Source organism: Mesocricetus auratus, unplaced genomic scaffold (genome assembly GCF_017639785.1).
Source record: "Mesocricetus auratus isolate SY011 unplaced genomic scaffold, BCM_Maur_2.0 Super-Scaffold_4256, whole genome shotgun sequence".
NCBI lineage: Eukaryota > Metazoa > Chordata > Mammalia > Rodentia > Cricetidae > Mesocricetus > Mesocricetus auratus.
Window position 1 is genome coordinate 94,884,198 of NW_024429182.1, and position 13,971 is coordinate 94,898,168.

Sequence of the window (13,971 nt, forward strand, 5' to 3'; positions counted from 1 at the left end):
TCATTAGATGCATATATTAATCTCTCAATTGTTATTTTTAATAATAATGTTAATAATAACAATAGCAAAAACAATGCTAAAGGTAACTGCAAAGAAGAGTGTGAGAGCAAGCCAGAGTGTCAATGAGATGAATTGTGTGATTCTCTTTCCCTTTGCTTTCCTGTCTAAACTTTTAATTTTTTACTTCAATACTCCTAACCTTGTGATTTTCTTCTCTAAAATTATCTGTTACTACTTTTTTCACATATTGAAAAAAAGCTGTTACCCTCAACTAGTCCAAGTATGCAATAATTTCTCACTCACATCTCAACTGTATCTTGCTCAACCAAACACAGCATCTGCTGTTCAACTAAGTCCAGAGTAATGTATTTGTTTAAGGTAAGACCTCCCTGTATTTTCTTATTCTCTTTTCCTATAGGTTTCATAAGAATATATGATCACTTGCAAATCTAAAGCTGGATAACACAGATTTATGTCCACTCCAATTTTTGTAATAACAAAAGCTTCAAAGTGAGGAAGACATTCTCTTTATCAATTCTAATTTACTCTTATACTTAGCAAGATCAAGATGAAGACAGAAATAGCATCTTTTCTAAATAACAACTGCAAATCTTAAGTGATTCTCTAGGTGTAAGCACTGTTAGAAAACAACAGTAGTGGAATTGCAACCTAGCTTAGTTGCTTTCTGACATTGTAGGTCTCATTTGTTCTGCAAAATGCTCAGGACAATTCTCACCACCCACAGTCAAGATGAAGAGTACCATGAAAAATATTAAGTACCAAAACTGTAAGAAAAATACTCAATTACAATGATTGCTCCCTTCATTTTGTTTGGAGTATAGAACTGACAAAGACTCACATAGATGTACTCTTCATACTGAAGCTTTGTCTAGCATACACTTCAGTAGTCTTATAGTGAGCTCTGAATAATTATAGAGCTGTTCTTTATAAATCTTTTTCCCCCATGCCTAGATAGCTCCCAGGAATGACTGAATCACCATTGTTGTTGGAAAGAAGGACCTCTGATCATCCACATCGCAGGCAAACCACAAATAATTGATTTTATTATCTCACATGGTGTGGAAATTTTCCTCTGCAATGCCCTCAGTGTGGCTCAACACCTCCACCTGCCCATTCCTGCTCACTGGCTTCCCAGGTCTGGAGAAGTTCTATCACCTGATCTCTCTCCCACTTCTGGTAGCCTATATCTCCATATTACTTGGCAATTGCACCCTTCTTTTCCTCATTAAGGATGACCACAACCTCCATGAGCCCATGTACTATTTCTTAGCTATGCTGGCAGCCACAGATCTTGGAGTAACATTGACCACTATGCCCACAGTCCTGGGTGTACTGTGGTTAAACCACAGGGAGATTGGCCATGGAGCCTGCTTCTCTCAGGCCTACTTTATCCACACTCTTTCTATTGTGGAGTCAGGGGTCTTGCTTGCCATGGCCTATGACCGTTTCATTGCCATACGTAACCCGTTAAGATATACCACTATCCTTACTGAAACTAGGGTAATAAAGATTGGAGTTGGTGTATTTATTAGGGCTTGTCTATCAATCATGCCAATAATCATTCGCCTGCACTGGTTTCCCTATTGTCAATCCCATATACTCTCTCATGCTTTCTGTCTACACCAAGATGTCATCAAACTAGCCTGTGCTGACATCACTTTCAATCGTCTCTATCCAATTATTGTTGTATTTGGTATGGGACTTCTGGATTTTCTGATTATTTGTTTCTCCTACATTTTGATTCTCAAGACTGTCATGGGCATTGCTTCTACAGATGAGCGGGCTAAGGCCCTCAACACATGTGTCTCCCATATCTGTTGCATCCTGGTCTTCTATGTCACCGTGGTTGGTCTGACATTTATTCACAGGTTTGGAAAGCATATTCCTCACGTGGTTCATATCACAATGAGCTACATATGCTACCTTTTCCCTCCTTTTATGAACCCTGTCATCTACAGCATTAAGACAAAACAGATTCAGAGTGGATTGCTTCGCTTATTCTCCTTGTGTTATTCCAGAACACGACTTTGATTATTCTCTGAGAACAATGCCTAAAATTTGAACAAGTTGGCAGCATTTAATGCAGAAGAAACTAAACAAAGCATGGGAGAGCAGTAAGGTTGAGTCAAGATAAGAATAGAGGAGAGCAGGATGAAAGATACCATAATATATCGAGTCATTATAGGCTTGAGGAGATAGCTGACACTAGTGAGATCTCCAGAGATCTACAAGGATAACACCATCCAAGAACCTTCATTCAGGGACTGATGGAAGCAGAGACAGATACCCACAGCTAAACACTGAACTGAACTCCTGGAACCCAGTGACAGAGATGGAGGAGTGATGTGCAAAGGGGTCAATACCATGATGGTGAAACCCACAAAGACAGCTGACCGGATAAGGGGGGGCTCTTGAACCCCAGACTGATGGATGAGAGGCCAACAGGGGATAGATCCAGACTCCATGAATGTAGTGCCAGTGAGGAGGCCACAGAAATCACTGGGGCCTTGAGTAGTAGATCAGTGTTTACCATTGTGTATGAATGATCTTTGTGGGCCCATTGCAAATAGAGTGATGCTCTCTCAGCCTGGACAAATGGGAAAGGGCCTAGGTCCTTCCCTGGATGAAATGACAGACTTTGGAGATCCCCCAAAGGAGGGCCTCACCCTCCCTGGGGGATGATGTGGGGATTGGGTGGGGGTTGGGAGGGCTGTTGTAGGGACAAGGAGGAGGGGTGGGAGAGGGAGCTGGGATTGACACGTGAAGCATTCATGTTTCTAATTTAAATAAAAATCTATATTGAGAAAATCTATATTGAGAAAAAAGAAACCTGCTTGATTTTTGTTTATTACTGATTTGATATGGCATGATGTAATCACAATAGGAAGCACTATGTAAGATCTCACTTTGATGTAAACTATTGTACTATGGAAACACATTTTGTTTGGTATCTTATGACACCTGACATGTACATTCATATATAGTCTTTGAAATTACAGTATATAAATACTTGGATCAAAACTGTAATCTCCCGTATGAGCTTCTTACATTGAACATTGTTTTCCTAGCACTATTTTTGTTAGTATTTTTGTTCAAATGGAAGTAGTTGCTGTTTTTAGAAACCTTCACTGAATGAAATGTAAATAGCCATTAATTCACAGTGCTTACTGTAGGAAAAGCATGTCCTTGAAAACCTGCTTATAAACAAACATTTATAAAATAATAAAACCAATACATAGGAATTTAAGCCAAAAATATTGTTCTATCTAATCACTATCTTGTTATGTCTGGTCCCAGACATGGCTGAGTAGAAGTAGGCATTTTCTGTAAGTAAAATGATATAAAAAGTCTTATCTAGAGAACAGACAGAAGATCTTAAATAGGAGATCTTGCTACACAGAGTTCCAGACCTTGACTTGGCTGGTCATTTTCTTGAATGGGGAGAAAGAGAGAGAATGGAGCCAATGGTTGTAACTGAAAGATAAATGCTCTTTTCTGACTCCAAATTCATTTTGAAGTTAATTTTGATCTCTCTTTAAGCATAAGCAAATGGTGCTTCTGATTCTATGCACCTTAAAGAACAAATACTTGCTCATCTATGTTCATAGCCACACTATTCATAATATCCAGGTAATAAAAAAAACCCTAAATGATCTCCAAAGGGAAAATGTGGCGCATATACATAGTGGGGATGCCATCAAACTGTAAAGAAAAATGAAGTCATGTCAATTGAAGGTAAATGAATGGACCTTGGAAATATGGCAGTGAGTTTACCAGACCCAGAAAGAGAAACAACACATATTCTCTCAACAGTTTGTAGAGTGCTCAGCTCCAGTGGAAACATCTGCATTGCAGATACCACATCTATGGCTAGGGAAAACTGCAGAAGAGGGAGTAGAAAGATTGCAAGATCCAGAATATTTGCTATGATAATCTATCCTAGAAATGGCTGTGTAAACAAGATATAAATAATAGCTATATACATGGACATATTAATGTGGAAGGGGAGATTTTTGTAGGGTCACTTCCCTGGAAAAAGAATTAAAGTCAGTTTATGACTACTGGTATGGGGAGAATTAGATGCTTCTAGGAAGAACTGCAATGCTCTTTGCCAAATACAGATTGTTTCAGCCTTAAAACAAAAGAGATACAAATACAATAATGGACTAAATAGGACAAAAACAAGTTCCAGATATATACAAATTGGTGTATATATTTATGTTTGTGTGCATACATGAATACCAGTGAAACAAATGTAATCAAAGAAAATGAGACAGTTAAGAGAATGAGGGGCATGGAAAGGTTTGAGGGAAGATAGCTGGGAAGTTCTGGAGGCAGGAAATGAAGGTCGGTCTGAAATTGTATTTCAGTTAAAACATAAAATATGAACCTGTGCATGTGATTCAGATTTTTTTAACTTACCAAACACATTGTTATTAACAACATAAAATACTAGCATCATAGCATAACATTGAGTGAGGAATCATTTGATTCTCTTCATATCTCTGCATTTATTTCTGGTCTCTCTCATCCTGGCCTTATCACAAAATGGTGATAATTTTACAGACTTCTGGAATTTATGAGTAACTTAGAGAAGAAAATAAAACATTACTGTGTTGATTAGTTTTATGTCAACCTTTTTCAGTTACAATTATCTGAAAGGAGGGACTTCAATTGACAAAATGCCTCCATAGTATCTAGCTGTAAAATCTTTTTTTAGTGTTTGATAGGAAAGGGTCAGACCATTGTGGGTGCAGCCACCCCAAGCAAGGTGATCCTGGGTTCTCTAAGAAAGCAGGCTAAGCAAACCATGAAGGGCAAGCCAACAAGCAGCTCCCCTTAGTGACTTATGCCAAAAGTAACCTTATATGGACTGAGGAGGTTATATTCATATATTTAGGAATATATATATATATATATATATATATACATATAACAACAATTAAAGGAGAGAAGTCCATGATTTTGGAATGAGGTAAGGGATATATGAGAGCTTCTGAGTGAAGAAAAGGAAAAGGTAATGCAATTATATTATAAACTCAAAAAAATTCAAAAAGTAAAATAAAACAAAACATCAAAAAAACTATAGCTTTATTTGTAATTGCCAGAACTTGGAAGCAACCTAGATGTCCCTCACCTGAAGAGTGGATAGAGAAAATGTGGTACATCTACACAATGGAGTACTATACAGCAGAAAAAAATAATGGAATCATGAGATTCGCAGGCAAATGGATGACACTAGAAGAAACCATCCTGAGTGAGGTAACCCAGTCACAAAAAGAGAAACATGGCATGTACTCTCTCATATATGGATTTTAGACATAGATCTGGGGAGTGCCAGCCTTCAATCCTATGGCCAGAGAGTCTGGGAAACAGAAACTTTATTTAGTGGCTGATCGAAGAAGAGGCAGACTCCCTTGGTTAAGTACTGAGCTGAACTCAAGAAAGCCAGTAACAGAGAGGGAGGACTGATGATCAAAGGGATTAAGACTGGGCTGGTTTAACCCCCAGAAACAGCTGACCAGACTAAGGTTAACTCTTGAATCCCAGGCATCAGCCTGGGAATCCAGCATGGGACTGATCAAGACCCCCTGAATCTGGGTGTCAGTGAGGAGGCCTAGGTAATCTATTGAGCCTTGGGCAGCAGATCAGTACCCATCCCAAGTATACACACGGACTTTGGACTCCCATAGAACAATGTGAGGTGCACTCTCACCCCTAACTCTTGGGGAAGGGTCTAGGCCCTGCCCTATATGAAATGACAGACTATGCACACCCCCATGGAGGGCCTCACCCTCCCTGGGGAAATGAGGGGATAACGGGGGGGCTCGGGAGGAAGGGAGGGAATGGGAGAGGGACCTGGAAATGACTTGTGAAGCAACCTTGTTTCTTATCCAAATTTAAACTGGAAAATAAAATTTAAAAAAAAATAAAAAACTATAGTTCTTTTATTTCTTGGAATAAATTTAGGGGACCTATCCCATATCAAAGCAAGATTTTCATTACTTTTAATTTTTCTATGTACAATGATACTGAAGACTGCTCCTAAGTATATTAAGATAATAGTAGTGTAAAATAACATTTTTATTGATGCTTTGAGAAATTCATATGATATATTTTGGTGTTTTCACCTCCAAAGTCCATCTAGTTTCCTACTGGTCCAACTTTGCATTCTGTTTTTCTTTTATTTTACTTTATAAATTATTATTTTTTCTAAATTATAAATTACTTACTTTTCACCTTTCTCTTCCTCCCACCAAACTCTTCCATATTCCCCTCCTTGTTTTTTCAAAATAAATTCTTGGCCTCTTTTCAATGAATTAACTTTGCACACACACATAATGCACAAGCCATTCTTTTAAAACCACAAAGTTCAGTTTTTGCTGTCCAAATAAGAATATCACACTCCAAGGCAGGGTAATAGTGTTTTTGTAACATTTATAAATTGATATACATATGATTGACAACATACAAAATGCCTCTCTTCATTTTTGTCTTTCCTTATATTGAAGATATAGAATGGTGTTGAGGGATATTTGATCACACTGTGAAACTCTGTGACTGTATTAATAAAAATAACCTTGTATCAGAGGGCCAAAGACAGAGACTGACAAGAATTAGCTGTACAGAGCCAAAGAGGACTCGGGAAGATGGATAGAGACACAGTCACACAAGAAGGAGTAGGGAGGAACTTAGAGATTTGTTCGAGAGAGGTGGAAAGGGTCTCAACTGCTAGGTCTTGAGTCCAAAAGGAAGGTTAACTGGATGATTTTCACCTTCTGTGTTCTAGCAGATTTATACACCAATATCTGATGTCCAATTATTTATTGGTAAATAAACAAGATACATAAAAACAATAGAATGTGGAAATTAGAGAAATTGTACAAGACAAAAGATAAGACATGGTTTCAGATACTCTTTGTGGAGCCTTATCTTGTGTGACACAACAGGGTCTGGGTCCATCATGGCCTTTAAAGTCTGGGAAACAGGAAAGAACCTAAAAGATATACATGGTACCCAAGAGAAGAGAAATGAGGCAAGATCCTCTGAGCAGATGGGGAACACGGCGAGGGGGGAGGGGGACCTGGGAAATAGAGAGGGGGAGAAGTGGAAGAGAGAGTAGGACATGGAGAAACAGGAAGGTCAACTGGGGGGGGTCGGTAGGATAGGGGGAAGAGGGAATCATAGGTTAGAAGACAGATCAGGCACCATTGTGACCTCTAGTGATCTAAAGGGATGACACCAATTGGCAAGCTAAGCAATAGTGTAGAGACCACCTCGAATGCCTATTCCTGATAGTGAACTTGATGTCTATAACCATCCTGGAGCCTTCATCCAATGACTGATGGAAGCAGAGGCAAACACCCACAGTTAAATACTGAACAGAACCCAAGGAACCCAGTGACAGAGAGAGAGGAGCGAAGAGCAAATTGGCAAAGAATGGGCTGGCAAAACCAGCAGAGACAGCTGATCTGAACAGGGGAGAGCTCTTGGACTCCAGACCGACAGCTGGGAGGCCAGCATGGGACCGATCCAGACCCCCTGAATGTGAGAGTCAATGAGGAGGCCTGGGCTACCTATGGGGTCCTGAGCAGTGGATCAGTGTTTATCCCTGGAATACTAACAGACATCGTGTGTCCATAACACAAAGAGGGTTGCTCTCTCTGCCTGGACTCTTAGGGAAGTGCCTGGACCCTACCCTGAGTGAAATGACAGACTCTAGATATCCCCTATGCAGAAGGAATTGGCAATAGATGGGGGGGGTCGGGAGGAGGGGAGGGAGAGGGAACCTGGATTGACATGTAAAACAAGCTATTTAAAATTAAAATAAAAAAATGTAAAAATCAAAACAAAAAGAACTCTCAAGAGATAAACACTGGCTCCACTGTAGGAGGGACTAGGCCCTCCCCCAAATGGTGTGACAGACTTTGATTATCTCCTATGGAAGGCCTTACTATCCTTGGAGAGTGGGTGGGGGAGTCAATGGGGGACATGGGAGGATGGGAGGGAGAGGGAATGGGGATATGTAAAATAAAACTGTTTCTAAATTTCAAAAAATATTTAAAAAAGAACTCTCAAGTGTAGGTAGGGTCGAGGGACACAGTATAATGAAATTTTCAAAATGAAGGTTTCTGTGACCCTGAACCCACCTCTACTTAAATGGAAGTAATGGGCCCCAAGGTCCTATACCTAAAAATCAGTACCAAAAGTCATCTATCCTACTTTGTCTTTTCTAATTCTATGTGACATTTAAAATTATATGTTTTCCTGATGATAGTCTAGTCTTTAAACAAATATGTAGTAGGAGAACTTGGCAACTATTATTTCAAAGTTCCAAATCCTGAAGGCTACAGAGATAAAGGCTAGAAGAATAAATGAACCGTAGGAAGAAACTCTTGAAAGAAGATTTCTTCATTGCTTAATGTTGTGTATGGCCTGAGACTGTTAAGCTCAATACATTCTGCAGTCATATCATTGGCACCAGTGAGCAGAAGATTGATGACCAGGTCAGTAAGTGGCTCCAGCAGAACTTGAACAATAAGTCTAGTACAGGCAGAAGGGATTGGCACAACAAACAGAGGAGCAGGTGATGATGTATTGGAGGGTATATAGGGAAAGGTACTAACATGTAATTCAATAAGTCATGGGATGTATGAGATGAGAGAAGCTCAAGTATTGCCAACTCTGAGTAAGAGTTTATTCTTCGAGATGTGATCTAAGAGAGGCCATGTTCTAGAAGATTGCCTTGCATCAACATACATATTGGCAGTACTAAATGGTCTCCATCAGTTTAAAAACATACATGGAGTTGGTATGGGAAATTGGTAGAGCATAGAGGAAGGATTAAGAGAGAGGAACTGGGGGCTGAATCTTGTCAAAATATCCTACTTATAAAATTCTCAAACAACATAAAATATGTAATAAAAATAAAGTTTATCAGAAGTGCCTTAATCTATTCTTGGTCTTCACAAAGATTTCCCCAAGGAATATATTTGTTTCAACATTTATGTGCCATGATTTGACTGTTCAGACACTAAATATTTTCTCTGGAAAAGGCAGATTCACAAGTTATATCAAATCCTTGGTGTGTGCAGGGTTAACATGGCAGTGTTGAGGAACATTGTGTTGCTGTGTGTTTCCTCTTTTCACTTTAACATTACATCCCCAAGGGGCATCTACCCCTGAATCTGACCTCCTGAGCATTGGACTAATACATTGGCATTCAGAACTAGTAACTTGGTGATGTGCTCTCTGGTGGATGAAACAATTATTCCCCAGTCTCATAGAACATAACACAGTATTAAAGATAAGGAGATAAGGAAAATCCACACATATTCCAGTGGTATTACTAATCTAGATGAAGCAAATAGGAATTTGATTTAGTGATGAGGACATGAATATTATGGAATGTTTTCTTGCTCAGGAAGAATATTGACAATATTTGTTGCAGTATTAGTTCTGGTTGTGTAAATCATTGTAGAAATAATTTGGGCAAACCCCAGTCCATGGAGGAAATTGAAGTGAATAAAAATTGGAAATACATTTGAACAAATCATCATCTGTGGAATGACAGGTGATTCCAGCACAAGATGGACAATTCTTCTAAATGATTCTGAGACTGGAGAGGAGGCTACACCTTCTGATCTGTAAGAATTTATTGTGCCTTTACTAGATTTTTGTAAATGCCTTTTGAACTTAATTCATAATGAACAATACTGACACCAGACACTAATTAGAACAGTAGCAGAATCACAAAGTTAACTATGATTGATAAAATAAAATAAAACCAGTTTGTCCTGCCTTACATGTGTCATCATAACACTTAGGGAGAACATAGATAGTGCATTAAAAGAAAACTCCATCAAAATGCCACAGTCTTTCATGTGAGTTATCTGTTCTCAAGATGAGAGCTCCAGGCAAGGAACTGTGCCCAGGGACTTAGAAACATTGTTACTGTTCAGGCTCTATGAAATAGTACAGTATTTTTGGGGGGTTAGAAGTGAAGAAAATTGTATCAACAGAAGTTTGAGGTTAGAGTAGTCCTGACAAGGCTTAGGGATAAGAAATGAAGAATAGAATACTATTATGAAGATTATACTTCAGGAAATTCCTTTCACATTTAGCCTGGGAGGGAGAAGCTATGTATCAAAGGGATCCTGATCCTAGTTTGGGCTGCAAGTCTGTGCTCCTGGACTCTGCCAAGGAGCTTTTTCTTGGTGTTAATTTTCCTCTCTTCTTAGATACGAGGCAGCTATGCTGTCTTCATGAAAAGTGAACTTACTGGAAACAAAGTGATAAGATTTTAGTTATCGGGAAGAATTTTATTTATAGTCTTTAGAAAATCTTTCTAAAATCATTTGATATTACAATCACAACTTCCTGGTTAAGCATGTCAACGTGATTGTCCTCTAAACTGCAACCAGTTTTTACAAGTTTAATTCCTTCAGAATCAGATCAAAAATGGAATTTTGCTCAATGCCTCTACCTAGGGAAGTCATTGGAGGAATTTCAAACAGCAAATGTTTCATAATAAATAAAACCCTTGTTTAATTGAAAGTTTCATATGTGTATTCTAGTCTTCATTTCCTATCCCTAAGCCTTTAGGCTTTAGTGGAGCATGGTTCTAAATTATGCCTTAGTGGTAAAAATTGAAGCTATGATTAATTCCCAACACTAAAAGCCATCTTGTTTCTTTAGTAAGAATATTTTAGAAATATATTTATTTGTATAACCCCAGAATAGAAGTTTTTGTAGTTCAGTAGGATAACAAAACTTGTCACTTCAGAAGTCATATTCAAACAGTTAGGCAAGGAAGACTTTCCAGAGGAATATATGAATAAACCTGTGTTGTGAGAGTGCAGTTAAGAGTCTACACTTTTGGTTAGAGGTTAAAGCTAATTCTAAGAAGAATGATTAAGAGTGATTGTAAAAGCTAAAGGATATATAGTGCAAGAAGACCTAAGAATCTATGCTTGCTGTTGAGACAAAAAACCTGAATTTATGAGTCTTTCAGCCTTCCTATCTATCACTAGACCCTGTCTAGTGATGAGTCTTTCAGGTTTTTTATCACAAGACAGGAAGGGTTCACTCTACATAACTGTGGCTCCTCAAGTAGACTGGATTTACTTCTATATCATTGGCTTACAAGCCACAATTTTAAATATTTGACAATGTATCTTTCTATTTCTTCATTTTTTGTGCTTGTATTCACCTGTCCATCAAGCCATCTTTTTAAGAACATAATCTTCTTAAATAGAAAGAATGAGAGGCTATTGTTAGTCGACAAATATCCATGAAATTTCCCAAATAGGACAGGTTCGAATGACAGAATGTGCTCTGAATAAAGTCAGTGATCATTCCAGGGAAAGCAACTTTTAAATGACCAACCAGCCTTGTTTCCCTCATCTGTGTTTTTAAACCTTTTTCATAAGCCTCTTATGCTCATGTGATTTTTTAATTTTATATCCTAAAGGGTCATACAATTTTGAAATGGAAACATATATGATTTTCCTGTTGGCAATAAAAAATGTGCTTGCCTTTATTTTTGAAGTGTAATAAGGGATTTATGTCTATACTTTTATATTCTTTATTCTTATCAGATCCTATTGGAATGTCTAAGTCTTTAGTTGCACCAGACCAGGATAAAATTATAAAATTAAAATGACAAAATATTCTTGCACCCATCAAAATCTATTTGTGAGCATTTTCATGTTTTTTTGTATTTTGTTTAGTTTCTTGGGAAGAAAATGACCAGCAGTAACCAAGATATACACTAGTTTATTACTGATCCAATGATCCAAAAGAAAATTACTGATCCAAAGGAAAATTAGTAAAACTCAAGAATGTCTTGAAACTCAGAAAAACTAATGAATAAACGTATTTCCTTTTCAGATTGTGTTGACATCTTAAAGAATGAAGTCATTTATATTAGCATTTTCAGAGGATTGGTTGAACCAGCCCTTCTGGTAAAGCATTTTCAAGTGACTGGATCAAAGAAGAATTTGCAATGTTGTTTTCTGTTTATAGAATATTACTATTGGTATTTTCTACTACCCATATAGCACACTGGGTTTTAACATGGCAGTAAATGTTACTCGTCAACACATTGCATCTTTCTTCCTGGTTGGTATTCCTGGGTTGGAAAAATTTCACCACTGGATTGGCATACCTGTCTGTCTCCTGTTTGTCCTGACTTTGCTGGGGAACAGCATAATCATTACTACTGTCAGGCTAGAGCCAAGTCTCCACCAGCCTATGTTTTTCTTCCTTTGCATGCTGGCAATGAATGACATGTGTCTTTCTGGCTCTGCAGCTCTGAAGATGCTTGGCATCTTCTGGTTTAATGCACATTGGATCGACTTTGATGCCTGTCTAGCACAAATGTATTTTATTCACACTCTCTGCATCATGGAGTCAGCCATCCTAGTAATCATGGCATTTGATCGCTTTGTGGCCATTTGTATCCCCCTTCATTATGCATCAATCCTGACAACATCTATGGTGACTAAGCTAGGTCTAGTTTGCCTGATCAGAGGTGTGCTCATGGTTTTGCCATGTCCTCTTCTCATTAAGAGGCTGCCCTACTATACAAAATACATCATTCATCATGCCTACTGTGAGCACATGGCTGTGGTGAAGTTAGCCAGTGCCAACACTGTCATTAATAGAGCATATGGAATCTCAGTGGCCCTTTCAGTAATAACAGTGGACCTAGGCCTCATAGCCACATCTTATGTAAAAATCCTCCAGGCAGTGTTTCGGCTCTCTTCCCAGAATGCTCGCTCGAAAGCCCTGGGCACCTGTGCTGCTCATGTCTGCACTATGCTTGTCTCCTATATACCTGCACTGTTTAGCTTCCTAACTCATCGCATTGGCAAGAAGGTACCGCCAAGTGTTCACATCATTGTTGCAAGTGTGTATCTCTTGCTACCTTCTGCAGTTAACCCAGTAGTGTATGGTGTCAAGACCAAACAGATTCGTAATCGCATAATAGAACTCTTCTTTATACACAAAAAACTTCCTGAAACGTAACACATTACCATAAAACTTATTTTAGCCAATTTTGTTTTGTGAAGTCAGTGTACATTAACAGTAGTTAACTTCTGGTTTCAACTTTATTCTGAATTAACTAATTAACATATTATATAATATGCCTCTATACTTACTCAACTGCATTTTATATAAGTTAGTTTTAGAACTGTATTATTTATTTCACAAATTTAACATGTTTAACAATTTTAGCTTAAATTTATTTATAACTATCTTCTTCCCATGCTGTATCTATGTCTAAACTTCTCCATAGTAAAATTCAGGCAACTAGGAGAACTTTACTGAGAAGTGTATTTAATATTTTGTTTTATATTTATTATAAAGTGCATATTGAAATCATTATTATTATCATTGCAGCATGAAAATCAATTGGAAAAGATATCTAAAGTTAATGATATTTCTTCAGTTTATCAGAAAAAAATGTTTTAAATTGCTACCACACCCTCCCTGGAGAGTGGATTGGGGATTGGGTTGGGGGTTGGCAGAGTTGGTGCAGAGAAGGGGAGGAGGGGAGGGAAAGGGAGCTGAGATTTACATGTGAAGCAAGCTTGTTTCTAATTTAAATTAAAAGAAGAAAAAAATTGCTACCACAAATTTTAGAGACCAGAAATACAGAAGAATGGGCTACCTGAAGCTTAACGTTTAGATGTACAAATGTTTTAAACAGCTTCCTGTTTAAAGAATATGAAGAATGATCAGCCTAGAGTGTACTGATATTTGACAATGTGTACAGATATTTTTATCTGCCTTTTGATAACTCCAGGGCAACCATTAATTATTTTAAAGGATATTAATGGAAACTAGATACTAAAATTCTCAATCTATAAAAGCCAAAAAGAGGAAGGAAAAATTAATAATTGAACATGTAAAAACTAATTCAAATATCATAATTATTCAGCT

At 37.9% G+C, this 13,971-nt stretch overlaps 2 protein-coding genes across 2 annotated transcripts; both read left to right on the plus strand.

Annotated features, from left to right (window-relative positions):
- The first annotated feature begins 1,098 nt into the window (after positions 1–1,098).
- On the plus strand, positions 1,099–2,052 carry LOC101837158 (olfactory receptor 51B6-like). Its single transcript, XM_005074102.2, has one exon. The coding sequence runs from the start codon at positions 1,099–1,101 to the stop codon at positions 2,050–2,052; it is 954 nt and encodes a 317-aa protein (XP_005074159.2).
- Positions 2,053–12,099: 10,047 nt separating this feature from the next.
- On the plus strand, positions 12,100–13,053 carry LOC101836897 (putative olfactory receptor 52P1). The gene has a single exon (XM_005074101.2). The coding sequence runs from the start codon at positions 12,100–12,102 to the stop codon at positions 13,051–13,053; it is 954 nt and encodes a 317-aa protein (XP_005074158.1).
- The last annotated feature ends 918 nt before the right edge of the window (positions 13,054–13,971 follow it).

Bases quoted from the DNA above. Each gene is read 5' to 3' on its own strand.
- LOC101837158 (XM_005074102.2), top strand. From the start codon at position 1,099: ATGCCCTCAGTGTGGCTCAACACCTCCACCTGCCCATTCCTGCTCACT.
- LOC101836897 (XM_005074101.2), top strand. From the start codon at position 12,100: ATGGCAGTAAATGTTACTCGTCAACACATTGCATCTTTCTTCCTGGTT.